This window comes from Bos grunniens, chromosome 26 (genome assembly GCF_055505025.1).
Source record: "Bos grunniens cultivar Pamir isolate PY7600 chromosome 26, Bosgru_T2T1.0, whole genome shotgun sequence".
Lineage (NCBI taxonomy): Eukaryota > Metazoa > Chordata > Mammalia > Artiodactyla > Bovidae > Bos > Bos grunniens.
The window spans coordinates 23,168,449-23,180,728 of NC_141190.1; the positions used below are offsets into that span (position 1 = coordinate 23,168,449).

General features: G+C 47.7%; 1 protein-coding gene and 1 long non-coding RNA gene across 17 annotated transcripts in view; one reads left to right on the forward strand and one right to left on the reverse strand.

Moving 5' to 3' along the window:
• The window catches only part of GBF1 (golgi brefeldin A resistant guanine nucleotide exchange factor 1), a 123,825-nt gene extending 115,629 nt beyond the window's left edge, over positions 1–8,196 (forward strand). For 10 of the 16 annotated variants that reach the window (XM_086377427.1, XM_086377412.1, XM_086377413.1 and 7 more), the window contains 11 exons: positions 2,760–2,985; positions 3,492–3,652; positions 3,783–4,029; positions 4,152–4,357; positions 5,218–5,368; positions 5,457–5,587; positions 5,786–5,887; positions 6,149–6,262; positions 6,411–6,591; positions 6,743–6,871; positions 7,347–8,196. In XM_086377427.1, the coding sequence (XP_086233553.1) occupies positions 2,760–2,985; positions 3,492–3,652; positions 3,783–4,029; positions 4,152–4,357; positions 5,218–5,368; positions 5,457–5,587; positions 5,786–5,887; positions 6,149–6,262; positions 6,411–6,591; positions 6,743–6,871; positions 7,347–7,627 (1,929 nt within the window). In that variant the 3' untranslated portion in view covers positions 7,628–8,196. The remainder of the gene's footprint in view (positions 1–2,759; positions 2,986–3,491; positions 3,653–3,782; positions 4,030–4,151; positions 4,358–5,217; positions 5,369–5,456; positions 5,588–5,785; positions 5,888–6,148; positions 6,263–6,410; positions 6,592–6,742; positions 6,872–7,346) is intronic. The other 6 variants (XM_086377414.1, XM_086377415.1, XM_086377420.1 and 3 more) reach the window with 1 other exon arrangement.
• A 728-nt stretch (positions 8,197–8,924) lies between these two features.
• LOC147344230 (uncharacterized) lies at positions 8,925–11,456 on the reverse strand. Its single transcript, XR_015155268.1, has 3 exons — positions 11,317–11,456; positions 9,221–9,346; positions 8,925–9,047 (listed from the first exon to the last, which is right to left on the reverse strand). It is a non-coding gene; the product is annotated as an uncharacterized LOC147344230 (long non-coding RNA).
• Positions 11,457–12,280: the final 824 nt, after the last annotated feature.

Below are 12,280 nucleotides of genomic sequence, written 5' to 3' on the forward strand. Positions count from 1 at the left end.
GACCTAACAAAACATGTATATACTCTGTATGCTAAAAATTACAAAATGCTGATGAAAGATATTAAAGAAGACCCATATAAATGAGACATAGTATATGCATAGATTGAAAGATTCAGTGTAGTGAGGACACCATTTCTCTGTTAATTGATCTGTTTAATGCAACTCCTATGAAAATCCCAGCAAGGTTTTTTTGTAGACAAACAAGCTTATTCTAAGATTTACATGGAAAAGCACAGGCCCTAGAATAGCCAAAAAACATTTTGAGAAAAAAGGTGGGAAGGGTCACTCCATCTGATACTAAGGCTTACTATACAGCTACAGTAATCAACACTGTGGTATTTTTGGAGGGACAGACACATGAATCAATGTAACAAGCCAAAAACAGACCCACACAAAGAAACCTAACTAATTTTTAGACAAAGGTGCAAAAATAATTCAGTATAGAAAGGATAACCTTTTTAATTGCTGGAGCAATTGAAATCCACGGTGGGCGGTGAACCTAGACCTAAGCCTCATACTTTATAGAAAAGTTAACTCAAAATGAATTATAGATTTAAATGTAAAATGTAAAACTCGGAAACCTTTAGATAGAAATACATGAGGATATCTTTGGGAGCTGGGCCAAGAGTTCTTAGACTTGACACCAAAAATACAATCCATAAAAGGAAAAACTGATAAATTAGACTCATCAATATGAAAAATTCTACTCTATCAGAGCCCAATGTGGAAAGGATATAAAGACAAGGAGTGTTTGTTTTCAAATCAAATACCTGAGAAAAGACTAATATCTAAAATGTAAAAGAACACAAAACATAACAGTAAAAAAAAAAAATTAGAAAATGAGTGAAATATATGAAAAAGATACACAGATGGCAGATAAGCACATGAAAAAGATTAAGTGATGTTCAAATCATTAGCCAGCAGGGAAACACAAAACCACAGTGAAATACCACTGCACACCTCTCAGAATGACTAAAGTGAAAAATAGGGATAATACCAAATGCAGACAAGGATGTGGGTCACTCATAAATTGCTGGTGGGAATGTAAAACAATAGAGTCATTTCTTATCAAACTAAACATGCAGTTTTAACCCAGTCCAGCAATTGTGCTCTTGGGTGCTTATCCTAGAGCAATGAAAGCTAACTTTTATAAAAACCTGTGCATGAATGTTCACAGAAGCTTTATTTGTAGTAGCCAAAACTAGAATCAGCCCAGATGGTTTTCAGCATAAAAGTATAGTGTATGTATACCATGGGATACTATTCGGCAACTAAAAGCAACAGACTATTGATACACAATTTCTTGGATGGTTCTCCAAGGAATTATGCTAAATGAAAAAAGCCAATCCCAAAAGGTTATATACTGTATAATTCCATTTATATGACATTTTTGATTGACAGAGTTTTAGAAGTTGTGGACAAATGCCCAGGGGGTAAGGATCGGGGCAAGAAAGAGTTCATGGAATTCTCCAGGCCAGAATACCAAAGTGGGTAGCCTTTCCCTTCTCCAGGGGATCTTCCCAACCCAGGGATCGAACCCAGGTCTCCCGCATTGCAAATGGATTCTTTACCAGCTGAGCCACAAGGGAAGCCCAATAATACTGGAGTGGGTAACCTAGCCCTTCTCCAGGGGATCTTCCCAACCCAGGAATTGAACTGGGGTCTCCTGGATTTGCAGGCGGATTCTTTACCAACTGAGCTATCAGGGAAGCCCAAGAAAGAGGCAAGTGTGGTTATAAAAGAACAACACGAGGGATCCTGTGGTATTGAAACTATTCAGCATCTTGGCTAGTGGTGGAAACACAAACCTCCACAAGTTAAATTTAATTAAATTGTGTAGAACTTAATATACATATAAGTAAAACCGGGGAAATCTGAATAAGATTAGAGAATTCCATCAAGGAATACTATAGTTTTGCATAATGTTACTGATCTTTTCTTTTTTTCAGTTTTTTAAAACTTAAACTTTTAATATTGAGTTAAAAGTTATATATATCTATATAACTATATATCAATATAGTTATATTGATAACTATAGATTCATATGCAGTCTTTTATAATAAAGTATTGGATATCAGGTAATTTATTAGATGCTGTACTGAAAATGGCAAACAAAATGGTTGTAAGTGCATCAGGTGTTCACCTTTATGATGGCATGTCTGACTGGGAGCTGTGGCACCCTGACACTGCCCAGCATCGCAAGAGAGTATTGTACTGCATGCACATCAGTAGCCCTGGAAAAAATTAAAACTCTTAAGTATGGTTTCTACTGAATGTGTATTGCTTTTGTACCACTGTAAAGTCCCCAAAAATCTATATCAGATCACCATAAGTTGGGGGCTGTCTGTATACATTCCCCATTTTTCCCCAATGGTAGCACTATGCAAAACGATAGTATAGTATCCTAACCAGGATACTGACATTGATATAGTTTACTAATCTTACCAGATTTCCCCAGTTTTGGTTGTACTCATATGTGTACTAAGTTCTACACAATTTAATCACTTGTGTAGATTTGTGTTTCCACCACTAGCGAAGATGCTGAATAGTTCCACCACCACAGGACTCCTTGTGTTGCCCTTTTATAACTTGTCCCTTTCTTGCCCCCATCCCTCGCCCCTGGCCATCTGTCCACAGAGTACCCTAAGTTGGGTCTTAGCTGAACCATCCTCATTGGCCTAAGGAGACTGCTGGGGAAAGAGGCTAGACAGGATACTGTGTGCCCACTTTCTACTTCCTGCTCCCTACTCTTGCCCCAGGTACTGCTCTCCCTGCGCATTTTGTTACTAATGAAGCCCAGCGTGTTGTCCCGAGTCAGTCACCAGGTAGCCTATGGGCTCCATGAACTCCTTAAGACCAACGCAGCCAATATCCACTCAGGCGATGACTGGGCCACTCTCTTCACACTGCTGGAGTGCATTGGCTCAGGTGTAAAGCCTCCAGCTGCCCTGCAGGCCACAGCCAGGGCCGACGCACCTGATGCTGGTAAGCCCTTTTCCAGGGACATCTGCAGTGGCAGATAAACAATCACGGCCCCAGTGGCTGAGACAGGAAAACAAAACACAGGTTGTTGTGTTCATCAGATTAAATACCCTTGGCTCTGCCATCTGCTTCCAGGGCTTCCTGTGCCCACTGGCCTCTCACCAGTACTCACAGACTAACAGCATAAAGGCAAGCATGGAAAAGGCTATGAGCCAGGCTTCCTACTGTCCTGAGGGCTGTTTCCTCAGAGACTGTCCTCACTGCCATCTCCCTCCCCAACAGCTGCTACTAGATGCCATCCAGAGCCCAAATTAGCCTGCTGCCCCATTTGGTCAAGAGAGCAGCTCTGCAGGCCATCCTTCAGCCCTCTGGTGACAGAGCTGAAACTAATCTAGACCCAGAGAAAAGAGAGGCCAGGCTTCAGCACCTTTCTTCTGATAACTGAAATTATCCCTCATCCCAACATCCCCATTGCCACCCTGACTCTGCCCCTTTCCCTGCTGTCTCAGGGGCCCAGTCAGATAGTGAACTCCCATCCTACCATCAAAATGATGTGAGCCTGGACCGGGGGTACACTTCTGACTCAGAGGTCTACACTGACCATGGCAGACCTGGCAAGATTCATCGATCGGCCACGGATGCTGATGTGGTCAACAGCGGTTGGTTAGTGGTGAGTGAGCACATGGGCAGCGGGTGAGTCTTCCCTCCTTGGCCTGTGGAAAAGATTCCTGGTCCTTGAGAGGGCATCTAGGGGATGATCAGGGTCAAGCCTGGATTCTCAGCTCTTCTGTACTCAACAGGTGGGGAAAGATGACATCGATAACTCTAAGCCAGGGCCTGGGCCCAGCCGGCCAGGTCCTTCACCCCTGGTCAATCAGTACAGCCTAACGGTGGGGCTGGACCTCGGGCCACATGATACCAAGTCCCTGCTCAAGTGTGTGGAGTCACTGTCCTTCATCGTGCGTGATGCTGCCCACATCACACCTGACAACTTCGAGCTCTGTGTCAAGACTCTCCGCATCTTTGTGGAGGCCAGTCTAAATGGCGGTGGGTCACCTGATGAAGGGGCAGTTGGGGAGTAGCCATGTGAATTATGGGGCAAAGAGGGGGAAAGGCAGGCCATCTATGCCCATAGATGTGAAATGTGTCCTGGGTCTGGCCCTGCTTAGGGTACAAGTCCCAGGAAAAACGTGGCAAGAGTCACAAATATGACAACAAAGGGAACCGCTTCAAGAAAAAATCCAAGGAAGGCTCAGTGCTTCGGCGGCCTCGAACCTCCAGCCAACATGCCGCTAGGGGCGGGCATAGTGACGACGATGAGGATGAAGGTGTGCCAGCCAGCTACCATACGGTGTCTTTACAGGTCAGTCAGGACGTAAGTATGGCACCCTTTACTTCCTCTCCTCTCCCAGTACCTGACATCGGGAGTCTTGGTGGGGCCAGGGACAGCCAGGGCTAAGAGGAAGGGCCTGTTTTCCAGCCCAAGTCCTCGGCTAGCACCCCCAGTGTTTCCCTATCCAAGACTACTTGTAAGTCTTCATTTGCTTAATTTTAAAATTATAGTTTATTTTTTAAATAAATAATTCTAATGCACATAGTACAAAGTTCAAAAGGTACAAAGGGTAAACAGATAAAAGTCCCATTCCATTCCTGTCCCTAGCTGCTAAGTTCTCCTTACCAGAGGGAACCACTGCCACCAGTTTTTGTTTCTTTCTCGTTATTCTGTTGTCTGTTCAGAACGTACAAAGTTTATTTTATGAGCAGACTTTATATCACTAAATAAATGGAGAACTAATTGCTTTAAATAGAATAACTTTAGAAAAATACTGAAAACAAAAATTACTACATCTGTCCATACACTACTGCCTGTCAAAGCCTCTGAGCCTGAGATTTGCCATTTTTAAAATGAGATTAATGAACATGAGGCTTTATCTGTCATCAGGGTGAAAGAGAAGTGAAAAGAAAGTGCCTTTCTCACTGTGTAATTGTGTTATTAAATTCTTAGTGCACACACCTCAAGTCCCTGCTACTGGGAGTAATACCTGTCTTTGGAAAACACTGGTCAGGACTAGGACACCCAGCTCACAAAGTTGGAGAGAGTGGTGAGAGGAGTGTGGTGCGATCAGTACTAGGGGCTCCCTTGAGGACTCAGTCAGGGACAGTGGGAGCGGGCTGTTGGGGAGGGGGTCCAGCAGACCTAACCCCATTTGTGTCCTGCCCCTCCTGTGATCCCAGTTGCTAGATCTGATGCACACCCTGCACACAAGGGCAGCCTCCATCTACAGCTCATGGGCGGAGGAGCAGCGCCACCTGGAGACAGGCGGCCGGAAGATTGAAGCTGATTCACGCACCCTCTGGGCTCACTGCTGGTGCCCTTTACTGCAGGGTAAACCTCAGGGGCAGAGGTGGAGCTGGTGCTTAGGAGGTACCGAGATCAGGATGCCTGAAGGATCTGAGCCTGTTCTTGTTCTCAGGCATTGCCTGCCTGTGCTGTGATGCCCGGCGGCAGGTGAGGATGCAGGCACTGACCTATCTGCAGCGAGCACTGCTGGTACATGATCTGCAGAAGTTAGATGCTCTGGAATGGGAGTCCTGTTTTAACAAGGTAGGCCCTCCCTCTGGTCTTAAGGTAAAGCGCAAATCCTAAAGACAGGGATCCCCTGGCAGCCTGAAGAGCTGCTAATGTCAATCCTCAGCTGATTATACCTTCCCTCCTGCTCTGTACCCACCCTCCTCAACCCAGGGTCAGGTGGGCAAGGCTTCCACCTGACCCTTCTGGAGAGATGTTGACTCTACCCACCAGGTGCTGTTTCCTCTACTGACCAAGCTCTTGGAGAACATCAGCCCTGCAGATGTGGGTGGGATGGAGGAGACCCGGATGAGGGCTTCCACCCTGCTCTCTAAGGTACTGTCACCACCCTGCACCCACCCACTCTCTCCACACCTGCCACTTCAGAAGCCTGGGAGGACCCAGAGATGTAGTGTAGGTGCTTATGACCCCCAGCTGTAGAGAGAGACTCAGCAGGAACCAGGAGGATTTTGGAATTCAGAGGAGTCTCTGATCCAGGAGTCCCATGAAAGATAGAGAAGGCTTGCCTCCTACCCATGGAGAGGGGTGCAGAAGGCTCCTACCTTCCTCTCGGCTGAAAGGGGCTGGGGGCCATAGGTCTTCCTGCAGCACCTGTCTCCACTGCTGTCGCTCTCCACCTTTGCGGCCCTCTGGCTGACCATCCTGGACTTCATGGACAAGTACATGCACGCAGGCTCCAGTGACTTACTGGTATGTTCTGTCTCAGCCCAACACTGCTGCCTGCGTCCTCTCCTACCTTCTGGGAAGACCTGCTGTTTCCCCCTTGGTGGCTATCTCCTTCTTACCATATTCCCCCATATCCCTTTTCCCATTCTCATGGTCCCACTGCCATCTGCAGTCAGAGGCCATTCCAGAGTCTCTGAAGAACATGCTCCTGGTGATGGACACAGCAGAGATTTTCCACAGTGCAGATGCCCGAGGAGGCAGCCCCTCAGCCCTCTGGGAGATCACCTGGGAACGCATTGACTGTTTCCTGCCCCACCTGCGAGATGAGCTCTTCAAGCAGACTGTCATCCAGGGTAGGGGGCTCCGACCAACTTCATCAGAGAGAGTCTGGAGCTAATAATTAGTTCTCTGTGCCCTGGGTAGGTGGGAAGTCTAGTAGGCAGCCAAGACTCTACTCGAGAGAAAGCACTGAGAGCTGCCATCTGGATTCTCTGCCATCCCCAGACCCTGTGCCCATGGAGCCTCATGCCCCCAAACCGCTGGCCTCAGCACACCTGACTCCTGCTGCTGGTGACACTAGGAGCCCTGGCCATCCACCTCCCCCAGAAATGCCCTCTGAGCTGGGGACCCGTGGTGAGTCCCTCTGAGTGAGCTTGCTGGATGTCAAGGCCTAAGAGGAGGCCCAGAGTACTTTATGACTGCTGCTGAGCACCGGCAGTGAGCCAGGGGAAGAAGGAAGGAGCCATAGGATCCTGCTCACCTGCTCTTCCTGTGGGAGATTGCAGGGCCAGGTCTGATGAGCTCGCTGCCTGGGATTTCCAGGCTTCAGAAAAGAAGGCTGGATTGGGAACTTGGGATGAAGAGGCAGAGGTGCCCTTCAGGGATGCTAGTAAAAAGCAGACCAAAATTAATCTGACTGGAGGTACAACAGTGGGGGGAGTGGGTAGGTATGAGGTAACTGGACACTGGAATACGTTTCAAGCAGAGAATCTCAACTATGTAGACTGGGAGAGGTCATTTTGCTCACAGGAATGGGGAGGAGCAGAGTGTGGTAAACCAGCTGCAGACTGTAAGGGAGTTTGACTGCAGCCACCTTGCTTTCCTCTAGACTTTGAGAAGCCCGAGGGCCCCCGACCTGCTAACAGCAGTTCTTCTGGATCACCAGTGGCGTCCAGCCCCAGCAGGCTGAGCCCTACCCCAGATGGGCCTCCTCCGCTGGCTCAGTCCCCACTGATCCTGCAGCCCTTGGCCTCCCCGCTGCAGGTGGGCGTGCCCCCCATGACTCTGCCCATCATCCTCAACCCCGCTCTCATTGAGGCCACCTCACCTGTGCCCCTCTTGGCCACACCTCGCCCCACAGACCCCATGCCCACCTCTGAGGTCAACTAAGGCAGGCCCCTCAGCTATCAGGACCAGTACTTCGTAGCAGGCTGTCCTGGCCCCGCTCTCAGCTGTCCCAGGGGCCACAGACTCTTCAGTCCCAGCCCAAGCGGCTGTCACTGCTTTTTGGATGGGGATGGGAAATGGAACTTTTATGGCCCCTCCTAGGACCCACAGTTAGTCTGTGGGACCTTCCTCCTCTGCTCTCCATTCCTGGGAGTCCAACCTGAGAGCACACTCAGGTATCACCTGCAGGCTGGCAGCTCCGGGGAGGGAGGCATCACTGTGCCAGCCCTGCAGTGCCCACCCTTGGGCCCCTCCTGCCCATGTCAGGCATCGAGAGCCAAGTCAACCACTCTGCACTTTGTTTCCCTCTCCCAGCCCCACTCTCACTAGCCCTGGACCACCACCTCTAGTTTTTCCTCTTTTATTAATTGGTCAGTTTGGAGAGTTGATTTGCGCCATAGAGTGTGGGCAGGTGGGACTGGAGAAAAGGAATGCCCACAGGAGCATGTACATATGGAAAAACAGGAAAACAATGGACTTTTTATGATGTAATAAATGTCTTAGTACCAACATCATGGCCTTTTTTTCTGGTTTCCTTCTTGAGCTTGTGGGTACCATGTTCTGGGATACGTAGGCCCTCACATGAACAGAGGCCGAGCCTACCAACCATGGTCAGGATTCCTTCACCACTGCTGCTGCCCACCTCCCCACCCCCTGACCACCACCACCACCACCATCGTAGCAGTGCTCCCTTGTCACCAGGGATGTGCTGGGGATTGACAGTTCTCTTCCCTAACTGCTCCAATGGAGATAACTGTGACAGCCCAGGCTGGGGTCAAAGGGAAGGTGAGCCAGGGCTGAGCTGTCATTACTCAGAAGGCTTCCCTCAGGTGTGCTTCATAGTCCAGCAGCACAGGGAGCCCATGGGCCTTAGCGGGTGGGAGGCTACCTTGCCCATAGCTGTGAGCTTGTGTTTCTGGACACAGGGCATTCATTCTGGCCCGTAACTGAGCATGGAAATGTTTTTCCTATCCCGTAGCCTCCAAACAGCCCAGCCACTGAAGTGTGATTGGAGAAACCCTTCTCTTCTTTCCCTTTGCATCAGGATAAGACAAGGAGTGTGCATGGGGCAGGCAGCATGGCTTCTGCAGGGCTGAGCTACTGTGGGTGGGTTGCAGAATGCTATTAAGCCTTCCCAAGTGAAGCATCTCCCATCATCTTGACTTCCTCCTCTACCATAGTCTCTTCCACCAAAGGGTGGAGAGTAGTACCAGTGGGCCTCCCTTTTGGAGACTTAGGAGCGCTCACCTCTTCATTGGACCCAGCTGTGTCTGTGATCATTCAGCCTCTCAGTCTTCCCTTTGCTCAGCACAACCACGTGGATGGGTCTGGATGTCTGTCAGTGCCTCCCTTGGGTGTACCGCTGTGGAAACGGAAACAGCTGGATGTGGAACAATACTAACAGGAGTCCAGCAGCTCCTGCACTAGTCTCTTCCGCTTCCCTTCCTTCTGCAAATAATCCAAACCGTGCCTGCTCGCCACACTAACCTAAAACCTTGCCCCTGGGAAAATTATGAGTAAGACTGAACGCCTCACCTGCTCTTTTCCTTATGGGTGCAGAAGAGCCTGGATCTACAATCAGGTAGACACTTGGACCATTGGCTTTGACTCTAACATCTCTGTTCTTCCTTCTGAGCCCCACAGCTCTGCCTTCAGAAGCTTCTGAAGGAAGGGAAACATGAGGTGAGGGAGACAACATAGACTAACATATAGAAATCCAAAGTCTATCCTGTGAACAAAATAATACGAAAAGTCTGTAGCCCTTGGTCTGAAATATTAGGGAAGAAGCTGGGGTGATTGCAAACTGAACCCCACCCCACTGGCAAGCAAAGGAAAACATTCGTCAAAAGTCTTATTCTGGTATAGAAAAATCAGCTGACATATAACCTGACTTGTGTTGAACAGTGTTGTCAGGTGAAGGAAACTACAAGAAGATCTAATACGCAGGCCTTAATTCTGACCAAGAAAGACTGGCTAATGACGTGGAAGTGACAAAACCTCTGGGAAAATAGTATAATCTGGAAGGAAATGCTGGTCTTAACAGTGTCTCCTATAAGAACTCTAGGATAGCAGGTTTCAAAAAGCCCGGAGGCCTGAGATCCTAACGAGGAGTGACATTGTTGGAACATGAGTGTATGTCAATATTAAATGCACTGCTTACCCAACCTTGTAGAAATATTAACTCTTCTCCTAGATGAAGCAGCAGGTTCAGAGAGGCTGTGTTCCTGGGAAGTTAGGGAGCTGAGATTCCAACCCAGGTGTGTTTCACTCTAAACTGCATGGTCTTTCCTATGACACTTCCCCAGCTCAAAAGTAGTGATGGTGGTGTGGAAACTCTCAAAAATGAGTACATTTTTCTGTAGTTTCTCATGTGGAAATAAAAGGTCGAGTACCTGAAGTAATAATTACATGGTGAGCTAAGACTTCACTAGAAAACTGGGAAAGAGGGGCAGGGATAAATGAATTTGGATTAATAGACACACACTATGTGTGTGCATGTGTGCTCGGTTGTGTCCAACTCTTTGCCACCCTGTGGACTGTATAGCCCACCAGGCTCCTCTGTGCATGGGATTTTTTGGGCAAGAATATTGGAGTGGGTTGCCATTTCTTCCTCGGGATTTTCCCAACACAGGGATCGAACTGGTGTCTCTTGCATCTCCTGCATTGGCAGGCAGATTCTTTACCACTGAGCCACCTGGGAAGCCCATAACAGATACACACTACTACATATAAAATAGATCAACTATATTCAATATCTTGTTATAAACTATAATGGAAAATAATCTGAAAAAATATATATGTATGTGTGTGTATGTTGTTATTCAGTCACTCAGTTGTGTCTGACTCTTTGTGACCCCAGGGACTGCAGCCCACCAGGCTTCTCTGTCCATGGGATTTCCCAGGCAAGGATACTGGAGTGGGTTGCTGTTTATTTCTCCGTGTGTGCGTGTATGTGTGTGTGAATCACTTGGCTATATACTTGAAACTAACACAACATTGTAAATCAACTATACATCAATAAAAGGGGACCTCCCTGGTGGTCCAGTGGCTGAGACTCTGCACTCCCAATGCAAGGGACCCCAGTTTGATCGATCCCTGGTCAGGGAACTAGATCCCATCTGCTGCAGTTAGGAATTTGCATGCCATAACTAAGGCCCAGCATAGCCAAATCATATTTTTTTAAACTATAATTAATAAAATAAAAACAGGAAAAAAACAAACATAACCAAGAATAAATGCGAATTTTCTGAGCACATAAGAATGATATCAGAACTTCCCTGGAGATCCAATGGTTAGGACTCCACACTTCCACTGTAGGGGGTAGGGGTTCCATCTCTGCTGGGGGAACTAAGATCCCACAAGCCCCATGGAGCAGCCAAAAAAAATAGATATCAGGGAGGACGAATTACAGAGTTAGTAATAATGGGCGCACACTTCCCCATCACCCCGCCCCTCCCAATAAATGCTAGGAACAGTAAAGTATGTGGCTTTTCAAGCCCTTGGGTATTCACCTGTGTTCAGGGCTCACTGGGAAACTGTGGTTGTGAGAAAACAAGAACCCTGGGCTTCAGCTGAGAAGGAGCTTTAATTCAACTAAATAGTTTACCACCCCCTCCATGAAATGCTCTCACCTGGCTGAGACACAGGTTTTTCTTGGTTCTCCTCTGGCTCACTGACCATGTCTTTTCAATTTCCTCTTTTGGTTCCTCCTCATGTCCACAGCTTCTCAACATCAGAATGTCCCAGGGTGTAGTGCTTGTCAACTCCTTTTCTCTACATTCAATCGTGGGGTAATGGTGAACACTGTCAAAACTTCAAATACCATCCATTACACTGACTTAATGTACAATTACCCCTCATCTCCTCTAGGTTCTTATATCAACACCCCTTCCCAACATCCCACACCCAATTCCTCAGCAAGTTTTATTGCCCCTGACTTTCAAATCTACCTAGAATATAACCATTTCTCCCAGTTTTACCCACTCCCACCCAAGTCTAAAGTCTCACAATGGGGTGGGAAGACCTGCTTTGCTTTATACAAATTTAAGGTGAAGAGCTTTGTGCTAGAGTTAAGAGACTGGGTTTGATTCTCACTCTGTCCCTTTCAAGCCATGTATTTGGTTGTGTTACTTCTCTCTGAGTCTTAACTTTATCAGTTTGGGCTTCCCTGGTGGCTCAGTGGTAAAGAATCCATCTGCCAATGCAGGAGATGCAAGAGACTCGGTTTCAATCCTTGGGTCTCAACCCAGGGATCCTCTGGAGAAGGAAATGGCGATCCACTCCAGTATTCTTGCCTGGAAAATTTCATGGACAGAGGCACAGTCCTGGAAGGCTACAGTCCATGGGGTCGCAAAGAGTCAGAGACGGCTGTGCAACTGAATACACATACATCTTCACATAGTATCTGGCACATTCAATTTGCAGGCAAGATGAAGAGGGGGAAGTGACAGGAAATTACCCAAATCAAGGGCCACAATAGTCTCCCTTTATGCAGAGCTCCAAGAAGGCGATGGCACCCCACTCCAATACTCTTGCCTGGAAAATCCCATGCATGGAGGAGCCTGGTGGGCTGCAGTCCATGGGGTCGCTAAGAGT